The sequence below is a fragment of the Jaculus jaculus genome, chromosome 4 (assembly GCF_020740685.1).
Source record: "Jaculus jaculus isolate mJacJac1 chromosome 4, mJacJac1.mat.Y.cur, whole genome shotgun sequence".
NCBI lineage: Eukaryota > Metazoa > Chordata > Mammalia > Rodentia > Dipodidae > Jaculus > Jaculus jaculus.
This window is the reverse complement of record NC_059105.1, coordinates 68,832,666-68,847,687: the sequence shown is the minus strand read 5'-3', so window position 1 is coordinate 68,847,687 and position 15,022 is coordinate 68,832,666. Positions and strand designations below refer to the sequence as shown.

At 43.5% G+C, this 15,022-nt stretch overlaps 1 protein-coding gene across 3 annotated transcripts in view; it reads left to right on the top strand.

Moving 5' to 3' along the window:
• Myo3b (myosin IIIB) overlaps window positions 1-15,022 on the top strand; it is a 470,798-nt gene that overhangs the window by 246,948 nt on the left and 208,828 nt on the right. For all 3 annotated transcript variants that reach the window (XM_045147622.1, XM_045147623.1, XM_045147621.1), the window contains one exon: window positions 13,705-13,784. In XM_045147622.1, coding sequence (XP_045003557.1) covers window positions 13,705-13,784 — 80 coding nt within the window. The remainder of the gene's footprint in view (window positions 1-13,704; window positions 13,785-15,022) is intronic.

Here is a 15,022-nt window from a genome sequence, read left to right as displayed (position 1 = left end):
TCTCTTGCCTTACATCACACCCAAGAGCTATGCCAATAAACCTAAACTAGCTTTACTGATTTGGTCTGATCTGGTTCCTCACATCGGTCAAGCCTTTCAGTGGCATTTGCCTTTAATTCCAGCACTTGAGAGGCAGAGGTAGGAGGAGCTCTGTGAGTTCAAGGACAGCCTGGGACTACAGTGAGTTCCAGGTTATCCTGGACTAGAGTGAGACCCTACCTTAAAAAAAAAAAAAAAAAAAGAAAAATAGAAATACATTTGATTTTTGTGCATTGCCTTTCTCACAATCTTGCTAAACTTATTAGTTCCATGAATATTGTTATTTTTAAGTTTTGGTTTTGCTTACAGGTTTATTGGGACTTTATAAATTGATAATTATATAGTCTATGAATAAAATCTCTTTTATGTCTATATTCCCAATGTTATGCTTTTAATTTTTCTTCTTGCTCTATTTCACTGACCTGATATAATATTGAGTAGCAGTATAATACTGAATAGAAGACGAGCCGTCCTTGCTTTGTTCCTGAACTTGGTGACTCAGTTTCATTTTTCTACACTAAACATCATGCCAGCTGTGGGTTTTATGGAGGTCCTCTTGTACTTCTCTTCTATGTGTTTTTTTTTTTTTTTCTAAAACATGCCTATACTTAGCGTCTTCTCTTCCTTCAACTCTTTTTATTTCAACATCAGCTTTCCTGACTACCCTCTCTAAAATTTCATCTTATTCAACATTTTATATATCCATCCTTTTTTATTTCAAAAATATGTTTCTTTATTTGAAAGCAGAGACAGAGAATAACAGAGAGGGGGGAAAGGGAGAAAGAGGAAATAGGTGTACCAGGACCACTTGTCTCTGCAAATGAACTCCAGACACATGGGCTACTTTGTGCATCTGACTTTATGGGGGATGGGGGACTCAAACCAAGGCCATTAGGCTTTGTAACAGGCACCTTTAACCACTGAGCCATCTCTCCGGCCCTCCACTCATATATTTTTCTCCTTCATACTCTCATATACACCCTCAATATCTTACTTGTTTTTATTGTGTCTTTTTTGTTTTTTCAATGTAGGGTCTCACTTTAGCCTAGGCTGACCTTGAATTCACTCTGTAGACTCAGGCTGGCCTCTAACTCATAGCAAACCTCCTAATTCAGCCTCCCCAGTTCTGAGATTAAAGGTGTACACCACCATACCCAGCTTATTATTTTCTAGCTTACTACATTACTATTTGAGCTTTAAGGCATAGGGAGCTTTATTTGGTTTCCACATTAGGGTGTCCTGAGAGCCTTGAATAACACCTGGCATTTAGTAGGCTCTTCATATATTTTTGCTGAGTAAATCAATGGGTGAACAAAATATACCCACTCACGTGCACCTTTTCCTAGTTTCTCTTGCTTCTGATTTGAAGTGCTAAACGGTATCTGATCTTACTCTAGAACAGCTCTCTTGCAACACAGTATCATCCATCTTTTTTTCAAAAGATTTTATTTTTATTTATTTATTAGAGACAGAGAGGAGAGAGAGATAGAGAGAGAAAAAAAATGGGTGTACCAGGGCCTCTAGCCACTGCAAATGAACTCCCAACACCACCATGTACGTCTGGCTTATGTGGGACCTGGAGAATCAAACTGGGGTCCTTAGGCTTCACAGGCATGCCCCTCAACTGCCGAGCCATCTCTCCATCCCCTCATCCATCTTTTTGATGCCTTGTTAGAAATGGTATTGTGTCTACCATAAAGAAGTTTATATTGAAGTTCTAATTTCCTAGTAACTCAGAATGTAGGCTTTTTTGGAGCTAAGTATTTATAGAGGACATCCAATTAAAATGAGACCATTTGGGTAGCCTCCTAATCCAATGACTGGAGTACTTATACAGAGAGGAAATTTGAGACTAGAGATGGCTCAGTGATTAAGGCACTTGCCTGCAAAACCTAATGACAGTAGTTCAATTCCCCAGGACCCACATAAAAGCCAGTTGCACAGTGGCACATGCATCTAGAGTTCCCTTGCAGCAGCTGGAGACCCTGACATGTCCCCTCTCTCCCTCTCTCTCTCTCCTGTTTCTCTCTACTTGCAAATAAATATAAATATTTTTTTGAAAAGAGAAAATGGATGTACATACCACCACCAATATGATGGCAAAAGCAGAGTTCAGAAAGGTACATCTACAGCGTCAGCGGGGGGGGGGGGGGGTGTCTCTTAGGAGCAATGGAAATAGTAGATGTTAATTGCATGGGATCCTTGTCTCGACCAATCACAATCGGAGCCATGCATTCAGCACTTCTGCATCCTGTGTGCCCACCTGCCAGGCTGGGCATCTTTTGTTTCATCTGCTTGCAGAGCACATACCGAGTACCCCACACCAATCCTGCTTTCTGAACTGACTTTTGCCCCCATCCCTGTTTCTGCCCCTCCCCTGCCTCCCAATTCTTTAAAACTCAGCTCTGCATTCCCTGCTCTAGGAACTCTGGTTTGGGTGCAGCTCTGTGCACTGCTGGAATGTAAAGGCCTGAGGGCAGGGAGGGAGGACCTCTGCAAGCAGCAGGAGAGGAATTGGCACACTGGTGCTCAGCGAGCCAGCAAGCCCAAGAGCCTTTGTGAACTACGTTTCCTGGTAGTCCCGAGAGCCCTTGAAGCACATCAGACTTGTGGATGCTCTATGATTTATGGTGCTGGCTGCCAGCCCACCAGAGCCTGAGGTCTATTTTAACAAGCTGTGAACGTCAGAAGAAGCTCCATTCAGAATTCAATACTCAGTCTAGGGACAAGTCTCAGCCCTCTGGGACTCATGTGCCCAGGGAGCGCACATGGGATCACAGTTACGGCTGCCATCTGAAACTGATTGAGGCTCCTCTCGGAGACAATAGCCCCTGCTAGTGGGGAATTAAAGGACACACAGTTTGGAGTGAGCCCTGGCTCACAGGAACGTCACATCCTTCCCAACCATGGCCTGGGGCTGTACCTTGCCTTTCCAGCATCCTTGAATGCACACCCTGGCCCATTTCCAGGGTTGGCTAGGACTGGGGAGGGGGGTGCTCACCTCTGTGTGGTTCCCCTGGAGCTGTTGCCTCTAGCCCATCCTGGAAGAGGTAGGAGGGAGAAGCAGAATCTGGGCCACAGGAAGCTCCACACCCTCCTGGCTCTTCCTTCCCTGTGGGTGTGAATCTGATCATCTTCATTAGGCTTAAGGCCAAACGTGTGCTGGGATTATAGATCACAGAAAGCAACTCCTGACATGCTCCTTGCGCCCTATGCCCGTGCCTTTGTATTCTCCAAGTTAAATATAAGCATCTTGAAAGTTTCTTTCCTTTTAAAAATCCCTAGACTAGGAAGGCAGGCAGCAGGCTGGGGTACCTGAACCATTTCTGGCATCAGAAAGATTTGATTAAAGCGCAGACGGGCTTCCACTTGTGCAGAGAGGGTTCTGCACCAAGGAAGGCCCCTGCATTAGAAGGGACCCCTGACAGTTTCTGGCCCATGTTGACTTGGATTGCTGTGGTTGGAAATGTTGTTTGACTCTCTCTAGAGAACAGCAGAGTCTAGTGTATCCACTGGCCACATTTGAAAAGCAGTGGTGGCTCACGCTGTTAATTTGAGCACCCTGCAAGCTGAGGTCTAGAAGGATCGCTATGATTTTGACGAAAGCCTGGCATTACAGAGCAAGCTGCAGGTCAGCATGGACTGATGAGACCCTGTTTCAAAACATAAATAGAAATGGATGGAATTAATTTTGACAATATACCTTTAGGTCATCTATAAAATATTGAACATAGCATTCTGGTCTTTTACTTTTCCATACTGTCTTCAGAAGTGCTTTGTACTTATAGTGCTCTTCACTGCACACTAGCCCCACAGTTCACAAGCTTCCAGGCCAGGACTGTGGCTACTGCAAATCACTGTCCCTCCCCAGGAGTGCCTCGTGCCTGCTCTCAAAGAGAAATGCAGCCATGCCAAGGTCATGATGATCCTCCACAGATGATGAGGTCAGGAAGGACGCAATGGTGCTGCGATTTGTTTCTTTAGGAAAAATTTTGTTGTGTGTAAACTTTGAACCATTTCCCAGCGTGTGAGAGAAGTGACTGTTGTGGATTTGCAGGGCTCCAGCAGCAGTGTAAAGGCTCCTGTCTCTGCTTCCACAGAAATGTCAAGTATTTTCAACTTGGGGTCGTGTTTTCCAAAGCTGCATGAAACCCTCCGCTTGTGGGCTATGCAGAGATGCAATATGAATGAGAGGTTTTCATGATCCAAAGGTGTGGGGAATAAGAACATGGGGATGCAGCTCAGCTGATTCAATGCCATGCATACAGCCCTGGGCATGAAGAGTGTTGTGCATATGGCCCTGGGCATGCTCCCCAGAACCACACAAACCTTGTGGTTGTGCATGTCCCTCCACTCAGAAGGTGGAGGCAGAAGGATAACAAATTAAGGTCATCCTTGACTACATAGTAGTGAGTTCAAGGCCAGTCTATGCTACATGAGACCTTGTTTCAAAAAACAAACAAACAAGAGCACCAGCATGGCTCTCCTGTCTACATCTGGCTTTTTGTGCAGCTACCTTGGAGTCAAGAATCAGTAGAATCAACTGAGACACTATGGATCCCAGGATTTTCTCCTGAAGTCTTCTCCTCTTGGACACCCTTCCAGTGGAGAGCTGTAATTCAGCTCCTGAAGTTCTCGTTTCCTAGCTCTAGGGCTCCAGTTGTTGCTGTGTCCTAGGAGAGAAAACAATAGAGCCTAAAATAAATTTCAGTGATGAGTTGCAATAAAGGCTTTGACACTAGAAGAGTTAGCATCTCTCGTGAGTCAGTGTCACCCCCCCCCATTAATAGTTCTTGCATAACTCCTAAATACATCAGCAAATAAATGCACCTTTCCTTTATTCGTGGCAGTTCCATTTAGGGTCATTTTTGTTTTATTTCTTTAAGGATTCTGTCAAGTATAGAAAATAAAGCAGCTTTGATTTTTAAAATGGTTGAAAATATAAGAAAAAAAATTCTTCCTTTGTCTGCCAGTATTCTCATTTGTAGAAAAGAAAAAAATGTGCCCATTTAAGATGAAAGGTTCTTTGCTTTTATTTCCATATTTATTTCATATTTCAATTGCTCATTATAGAGGAGGCCACAAAGCCCTTGCAGTTTATTAACTTATTCTCCCATAAAATCTATAGTGGGGTTTTCGGTTCCCCTTCTTTTACTAAAAGGTAACCCCAGACACTTGAAAATAAACTAGAAACCCAGCCATTATAATTAAAATTATCTCTTTACTTAGAGATGGATCAAAATTTTACACTTTTACCCCCAGAAACCCAGGACATGTTACAGAAACTGTATTATTCTCTTCAGAACACATGACCAGCTTCTAACAGTCTGGTCCATATGTTAGAAGCATATAAAGTTAATCATGCTGCCTTGGTGCCAGTGTGTGTGGAGAGAAGCTGTAAACCCCAGCTGTGTGGAGTAGCAGTCGTGAACTTCACTGGCTCACATATGTGAGACATCAGTAGGCTAAATCAAATATCACTTAAATGAACGTGAGGGCTGGCGGCTGAGAGAGGGGACTGCTGAGACTTGATTAAGAGTTGGTTTCAGCAGAGCCAGTCCACGCTTTGCACTTCACAAGAGTGGCTCACGTTCTACAAAACCAATCGAGCATTTTCCAGATGACTAGGCTTGGCTCAGCCATCGCCATGGTGATTGTTGGTTAATCGATGGGATCTCTATTTGGCTGACCTGGTTCAGTCTGTACACGGCCAGAGAAACTCAGATATCATCTAGAATCCATAGGCTTCAATCAGTTTGGTGAGAAAGAAATCGCATCAATCACCCAGTGGCCTGTCCATGATAAATCCCTGGAGCAACCACAGTTTAATTTAATTAAGATGTCTTGCTGGGCTCACACGGGGAGGCGGGTTGCTACTCAGTGTTCTGACCTTGGGGAAGAAAGCTAAATGCTCTTTGCCTCAGTTTCCTTTCTTTGTGGCCTGGAAATATGGCTCACAGGATTGTTGTATTCACAATTTCAGGGCTGGAGAGATGGCTTAGCTGTTAAGGCACATGCCTGCAAAGACTAAGGAGCCAGGTTTGATGCTCCAGGTCCCACATAAGCCAGGTGCACATGGTGGTGCATATGTCTGGAGTTCATTTACAGTGGCTCGAGGCCTGTCCTCTCTCCCTCACCCCTCTCTCCGCTTCTAATAAATAAATAAAAATAAATCTTTAAAAAAATTTTCAAACAAGCTGGGTGTGGTGGCGCATGCCTTTAATTCCAGCACTTGGGAGGCAGAGGTAAGAGGATTGCTGTGAGTTCTAGGCCACCTTGAGACTCCATAGTGAATTCCAGGTCATCCTGGGCTAGAGTGAGACCCTACCTCAAAGAATCAAAAAAAAAATTTTTTTTTCAAACGCATAGTATAAATATTCAATAAATGTTGGTAATTCTCTAGGGCAAACTAATCAGTTTTCTATATTCATTTCCTTGTTCTTCATTTTTAAAATAAAGGAGCAGATAATATGATATACTATGTTAGATTCTCTGTCTCTCACTGTCTTTTTCGTTAGTTTGTCATTTCTACCTTGTAAAAACAATACCTTTCGAAGGGGAACAGGAAAGAATAAAGTAAACCTTCAATCCTTAAATCTTCAACGTGTTATCTTATTTCCTAACCATCTAGCCCAATAAGTTCGAGGCTCCAGGCAATGGAACAAAATTCTGTCAGCCAAACTATAGTTACCAGAGTTTATGTAAATCACAAAGTATATGTTAAAGGAATGGTCACTGAGGAGACATAGACAAGCCATTTAGCTTCAACTAGAACTCAACCAGTGAGGACTGAAAAGATGTGGCTTCCATTAAATGCCTTATTCCACAGTGTGTGTGTTTCCATTGCCATGGGAACTGTTCATGGTAAACTTAACAGGAACACTTTATTCCCTAAGCTCCCACTCTACACTCCAAGCATCGAACAACTTGAGCAAAGAATCTGAAATATGAAAAGAACATGGCATGGCCAGAGACCAGCTACAAGTTCAGGACAAGTAGAAGGAAGTGGGGTGAGCTATGGGCTCCTAGAAAGATTTGGGTATCATGTAAATAAAACCTCAGTGCTACACAGGTCATTCAGTCATACATTTATACATATATTCAATATTTACTATTACCTGGGTATATAGAGTTAACACTAGGTATAGAGCGGAAAACATAATCGACTTGATCCTATTCCCCAAGAGTTTACAATCCAAAGGATGTCAAAGGCACAGTGTTAACAAGTTTTGTGAGAAGTACCCAGCGGCACATCATTAAGGAACGTCTCTGGGGCCTGGGGTAGTAGCTCAGTTGGTAAAGTGTTTGCTTTGCAATATGAGGACATGAGTTCAACCCCAGAACCCATGTAAAAATGTCAGGCGCTGGGTGTGGTGGCGCACTCCTTTAATCCCAGCACTCAGGAGGCTGAGGTAGGAGGATCACTGTGAGTTTGAAGCCAGCCTGAGACTACATAGTGAATTCCAGGTCAGCCTGGGCTAGAGTGAGACCCTACCTCAACAAACTACTACTACTACTAGTAGTAATAAATAAGCATTATACCCCATGTTTGTAATAGCAGCAGTGGGGAAATGGATACAAGAGGAGCCCTGGGGCCTGCGGGCCAGCCAGTCTAGCCTAATTAATAAGCTCCAGACCAGTGACACCTTTTTTCTTTTTTTTTTTTTAAAAAGAAGGGGGGTGGATAGTGCTCCTGAGGAAGGACACCCCTCTACATACGTACAAATACATGTTTTAAAAAGGAACATATTTGTCTTTGATGAGACATCTAGAACTATCTAAACCAGAAATCTGTTTTATTCAAGTTTATTACTTATTCAAGATGCCACAATAAGTGCCCCAGGCAGTGGGGAGTTGAACAAGGACTTGAGGAGAAGCTAACCTGGGTGAAAAAAGGCAAACAGACACAAGAAGGAGACCATGCTAGGTGTTTGTCAAGGACTCAGAGTCTTTATTTTTTACACAGTGGTTATATAGGGGACGAAAAGTGGGGGAATAAGCTGGCTGACGTGATTTAGGGCTTTGGAATTGTGAGGAAACCTAGAGGGGATGTAATTAGGTGTTCATCTAATCTTGTCTCAATGGCTTAACATCCTGATTGCACCAGGCTTCACATCCTGACCATAAACTGGCCTTTTGCAAAAGATAAGATTCTGTAAGCAGTCTGCTGACCGACGTTCCAGAAGTACCTAACAGAAAGCTGGATAGACCAGCTTTTTGAGTAATGAGTCAGCTTATGAGCAGGCCCAGGCAAAATGGAGAGGCTTTTGCTCTATGGCTCCCAACAACTAAGTGGATCCCAGTCAATGGCTGATCACCTCCAGATGATGAGTCCTTAGCAATCTTGAGTGAAGATAGCTGTTACCTTCTTGTTGCTGGGATGAAACACCCAACCATAAGCAGCTTATGGGAGTAAAGAATCTATTTCAGCTTGTGGTTTTGATGAGAAGCTTCATTTTGATAGGGAAAACATGGCACAGCAGATGGGCAGGGCATCACATCTTGTCACAGCAGCAGGAAGAAAGCAGCAAGCGTGAGCTAGCTCTGAACCTCCAAGAGGTTGGATTACTAAACCACAAGGTCTGACCTCAATGACATGCCTCCTCCAGCAAGGCCTTGCCTCTCAGAGGCTCTAGAACCTTCCCAAATTGCAACCAGCTGGAGATCAAGTATTACAGACCCATGAGTGTGTGGGCTCATTTCTCCTTCAAACCACTACAGTGACAGAATCTATGATTCTGAAGCTTGACGAGAGATGGTAGCCGTGCTCCATCACTATGAGGCAAGGGAGATGCAATTTAATACATTGTTTGGGTGAATTGTGGGTCTCCAGTGAACTTTTGATTCCTTAGCGACTGGCCTCAAAGAACTTGTAACATCTAAAATGAATGGAATTGTTTCTGCATTCCTAGAGATTAATACCCATGTAAGGTAGCTGATCTGCTTCAAATTGAAAGTGCTCCGACACATGTGTGCTGACCAGCTGCCAGTTAGGCATGGGGTCATGTTGTCCCCTTCTTTGTGTGCTAAGGAATATGAAAGTCATAAAAGTTAGAGAACGGCCCTAGAAACATCAGATGAATAGCTGAAGAGACCATGGAAAAACATTTATGCTTACTGTTGGCTGCAAAAAGAGTGTTGGCCAATGAAATATCAAACCAGAGTAACAACATCCAAACTTCACAAGCGTTATCTAAGCTCCTCCCCTTTCTTGTGACCATGGTCATCTCAGAGATCTCTGAGGATGCATTTCTTAACCACAGAAAGAAGCTCGGAGCTGGATGGAAGCCTCCCCATGGCTCACTCTCTGTGACTCTAGTTCACATCACAGTAACTGCTCTGTCACAGTAGATGGTCACTCAGCAGGACGTGGCTCCTAAAGCAAGCTACTGGTTGTCTTGGCCAGCCTCTTCTTTGCAGCTCAGGTAAAGAGCTCGCCAGTCCTGACCGCAGATGCCACACAGTCCTTTCATGGCACCAGGTTGACACTACACTGCTCGTCAGAGTTCCCTGTCACAGATTTCACCCCAAGGCAACACCACATGCCAAGACAGCTTTGTACGTGGATGCCAGGGAAAGGACTCAGGTGCTCTGCCTGCATGACAAATGCTCGTACCCACTGAGCCATCTCTCCAGCCCTGGATAGCTTCAACCTGTTATAGGACCTGAGGCATTTGACTTGCTTATTCACAGCTCCTTCTGTTTGGAGCCATTTCACACAGAGGCTTTTTACATTGTCAGCATTCTTTGCAGTTGTTATTATCTTACTAGCCTGTGTCTTGTGTTTGGAGGGAAAATTAAAACAGCAACAATTCTCAGAGGAGTGTTGACCCAGTCGCCAGTGCTTTGCAATAAACCCAGGAAGCCCAGAGAGGGCAGCAGAGGGAGATGGAAGTCTGTGTTGGACTATTTACAACAACCCAGCATTTTAGGGGGAACTTAATTTAGGTAATTTAGGGGTAAGAAATGACTGAAATGAAATCCTAGGAAGGTGAGAAACTGCCATCATTGAAAAGAGCCACCTAGAGGGTTGGAGAGATGACTCAGTGGTTAAAGGAAGGCACTTGCTTTTAAAAAACAAAACAAAACAAAAAACTGCTTAGTTGGAAGCAGGGGAAGATGTGGGACCTTTCAGAGCACCAATTCAGATTTTCTCTTAACTCAGTTTCCTGCCCAGCATCCGAATGACATTACATGCCCCTGCTTGGAGTTCTCTCCGCATCCTGGTCACACATTGGTAGTCACAGTTTTCAGGAGTACGGGAGGAGGCTCTGGGGCAGTGACAGATGCTCAGCTGCAGCAGCTATTGGGGTGAAGCACTGAGGATGCTTAACATTTGAAAGGAGTGTGAACACTGTATTTACATTTAAATTAAAATGGAAACTTCTCATAGGTTGTGCTTCTGAAAGGTGTGTGTGGTGGCACGGTCCATTGTTTATTCACCGCTGTAAATCCTTTGAAATGTGTTAAAAAATGCTTCCACTCATTCTAAAGCTCCTGCCACCCCTGGATTACGACTTTGATGTCACCAATCCCGCTTCAAAGGGTTCCTTCTGGGCTATTAATCACAGTTTAGCCTCTGAAGATATCACCAGAGAAAACATTTGGACATCATTGTGCTAGACTTGCTTAAACGTTGCAGTCTCGAGCGTCTTGCATGTACGCCCACATTGCTACATTTCCTTTCGCTGACAGTCTTTTCTGTTTTGCAACAGAATGCAGTGACACCGTAGGTAAAAATGCAGATGAATCTCTTCACACACTTGGTGTGGGTGAAGGGAGACTGGGATAGCCCAGAGCCAGCCTGCATCTGCTCTCAGCCTTCACTCACCAGGGATGGACTGATGCTCACTAAACCAGTGGGGAGGGAGACTCCCTGCCTTCCCTGGCCTTCTTCTACTCTTCGCTGTGAGACCCACGGGAGTTGTTCACAGCCAGTGACAGCTAACCAGGCAGAGTGTCCCTTATCCCAATGCTTGGGGGCAGAAGTCTTTCATATTGGGGATCTGGTAACCAGCGATACTGAGTGTTTTTCCATGCGCGCATTCACCGCTGGTATGCCTTCTTTGGCGATGTGGATATTTAGGTCTTTTGTCTATATTTTAATTGTTTATTGTATTGAATTTTGTCTTCTGGGTATTCACTCCTGACCAGACACACGGTTGGTCAAGGTGACTTCCCGCCCCCTGGAGTCTCTTGGCTCTGTTGATGGTTGCCTTTGCCACGCAGTGCTGTTAACATCACAGCATCTCACTTACCGGCGTTGCTTTTGGCATCGCATCCAAGGAAACCTCACCACAGCCAATGTCACGAAGGTGTCTTTCCTCTATCTTCTAGGAATTGTATAGTCAAGTCTTATATTTAAGTCTTCAACCATTTTTGAATCAATATGACACGGTTTCGGTTTCATTCTTTTGCATGTGGGCATCCAGTTTTCCTAACACAATTTATTGAAAAGATTATTTTTCCCCATTGCATAGTCTTGGAATCCTTGTCAAAGATCATTTGGCCACACATAGAGTTTATTTCTGGGCACCATTTTTTAAAAAATATTTTTATTTATTTATTTATTTGAGAGAGCGAGAAACAGAGGTAGATAGAGAATGGGCACACCAGGTCTCACCTCTGCAAACTCCAGACTCATGCGCCACCTTGTGTATCTGGCTTATGTTGTACTGGGGGATTGAACTTGGGGCCTTCGGTGTCGCAGGCAAATGCCTTAACTGCTAAGCCATCTCCACCCACCATTTTGTTTTGATTATTGTACCTTTGTTATATTCTCTAAGTCAGGAAGTATAAGACTTCTAGCTTTGTTTTTTTTTTTTTTTTTTCTCAAGATTATTTACGTTCGTTGGGATTTAGGTAGAAGTTGTATTGAATTTGTTAATCACCTTGGACTGTTGACATTGAACGGTATTGTCTTCCATCCCAGCAGTGGTGGTCTTCCCCTTATTAATGTCTTCCTTAATTACTTTCAGCAATTCCTATCTTCTTTAGAACACCAGCTTTCACTTTCTTGGTTAAACTTATTCCTACATATTTTACTCTTTTGCTATATACTGCAAATTGAATTTTTGTATATTTTTATTTATTTGTCATAGAGAAGTATAGACAGACAGACAATGGGCACAGCAGGGCCTCTTGCTGCTGCAAATGAACTCCAACCACACGTACCACGTTGTGCCCCCGGCTCTACATGGGTACTGTAGAACCAAATCTGGGATGGCAGGCTTTGTAAGCAAGTGCATTTAATGACTGAGCCGTCTCCCTAGCCCCGAATTCTTTTTTAAAATTATTTTTGAGGGGCTGGAGAGATGGTTTAGCAGTTAAGGCATTTGCCTGCAAAGCCAAAGGGCCCAGGTTAGATTCCCCAGGACCCACGTTAGCCAGCTGCACAAGGGGGCACACGTGTCTGGAGTTTGTTTGGAGTGGCTGGAGGCCCTGGCATGCCCATTCTCTCTCTCTCTCTCTCTCTCTCTCTCTCTCTCTGTCAAATAAATAAATAATGAAATATTTTTAAAAATATGCTTGAGATAGTTCATTATTAATATGTAGCAATGTAACTGAATTTTGTATGTTGATTTTATATCTACAACTTTGAAAAATTCATTTATTACTTCTGATAGTAATGCTTATGTGAAATCTTTAGGATTTTCTGCGCAACAGTGTTATCTGTGGGCTGGAAGGATGGCTTAGCAGTTAAGGTGCTTGCCTGTGAAGCCTCTTGGGTTCAGTTCCCTAGAACCCACATAAGCCATATGCGCAAAGTGACACTTGGGCACAAAGTCACACATGCACACAGATGGTGCACACATCTGGAGTTCGACTGTAGGAGGCTCTGGTGTGCCAATTCTCTCCCCTGCATATATATAAAACAAATAATAATTTTAAAAATTTTAGCCAGGTGTGGTGGCTTTAATCCCAGCACTCAGGAAGCAGAGGTAGGAGGATTGCTGTGAGTTCAATGCCACCCTGAGACTACATAGTGAATTCCAGGTCAGCCTGGGCTAGAGTGAGGCCCTACCTTTAAAAAATTTTTAAAAGAATGTTATCTGGGCTGGAGAGATGGCTTAATGGTTAAGCACTTGCCTGTGTGAAGCCTAAGGACCCCGGTTCGAGGCTCGATTCCCCAGGACCCACGTTAGCCAGATGCACAAGGGGTGCACGTGTCTGGAGTTCGTTTGCAGTGGCCAGAGGCCCTGGTGCGCTCATTCTCTCTCTTTCCCTCTCTGCCTCTTTCTCGCTCTGTCTGTTGCTCTCAAATAAATAAATAAACAAACAATTTTTTTTTAAAAAAAAGAATGTTATCTGTGAACAAAGATAAATTTACTTACTCCCTTTTGATCTACATTCCATTCATTTATCTATTCATTTTGCCTAATTGTTCTAGCTAGGACTTCTAGTTAAGTAAATTAGGAACTTTGTTATTTTTTTTCTGCGTGAAACTAATATGAATTCAATTTTTAAAATAAATTATTTGAAAATTAAAAATTATCATAATTTATGTAATTAAAGTTTCAAGATTCAAAAATTTTCAAAGCTTTAAATTTCAGAGAAGATCATTCAGATAATGCAACAAAATATAAGGATATAAAGAAAAGAAAATTGCTCATGACCCAATTCCTTAAATTTTCCCTTTAGATTTCAGTTCTTTTTCTTCCTCAGGTAATTTGGCCCAGACAAGAACCCGGATAACAGCATCCTCGAGGTCCTTGCCTCCACATTTCAGTGCTGGGAGAGCCAAGGTGAGTGGTAGGTTTGCACCAACGATGAAATGTATGTGTGAGGAGGGTGGCATGGGGCTCTTTCTTGTCTTGCAGATGATGCCAGAGTGGGCAGCATTGGTTCCCTTCATCTACCCAGGCTGGTGAAGAGACTGAAGACATTTAGCAAATCAGAGGGTAGGAAATAATGAAACATAGAACCCCGATAACCCTGATTTTCAGAAAAATGCATAAGATAATGACCTGTGAAAGTGAAGTTTTTGTAGAAAGAGATAAGGTACATGTCTTTGAGGCTATCACCTACCTGCAGAGGGAGGTAACTGATGTCAAATGGAATTAGAAGGGAAGAAAGAAACCTGTGGCCCTGGCTGAAACTAGAGTAAGATCTCAGTCTAGTCCAGGCTGGCCTTGAACTCACAGTGATCCTCTATGTCAGCCTCCCAAGTGCTGGGATTAAAAGCATGCACCACCATGCCCAGCTGAAGTTGGGCTTTGTAAGGGACAAAAAAGATTACTATGTTTTTCTCACTCATAAAGTTCATGGCTCAGAGTCGTAGGTTTAAGGAGAGAAAGCCATACAGATGTGCTTGTTGTAAGTTATTTTGACACAAGAGCACAGGGAAATTCATGTATTTTAAAAATATATGTATTTTTATCTGATTATTAGAGAGAGAGAATGGGCATACCAGGGCCTCTAGCTGCTGCAAACAAACCAGATGCCTATGCCACCTTGTGCATCTGGCTTTACGTGGGTACTGGAAAATTGCACCTGAATCCTTTGACTTGGCTGGCAAACACCTTAACTGTTAGGTCATTTCTCCAGCCCAAAATCTGCATTGTTTTGTGGACAGTCAGGCAGAAGAATGTTTGGAGGACAAAAGGGTATGACTCAATGGTCATAAATGGTGCAGCATAGCAAGCCTTCTTTGTTCAGATCCTCCTTGGTAGACTTGTGTGGCATTCCTTCCTTCTGGTGGAAGATGGGGCACCTGCACGCCTTCAGAGGAGAGTTGGGAGGTCAGAGAGGGTCCTGCCTAGGCTTTATGGCTTGCTTCAGAGCAGAAAGGTAAAAGGAAGTTGAGAGTGGCCTTCCAGCTGCTACTGTCTCTTTGAGACCAGGAGCCTTTCACAGGGCAGGGTGTCCTGCCTATCTGCTCAGTATACCAAGCAGGACTCACAGGGCTATTGGCAATGCTGGCCTTGCTTCCCCACCCAGGGCTACAGAGCCTTCTGGGATGGGCTCTTTTTCTTAAGGGATG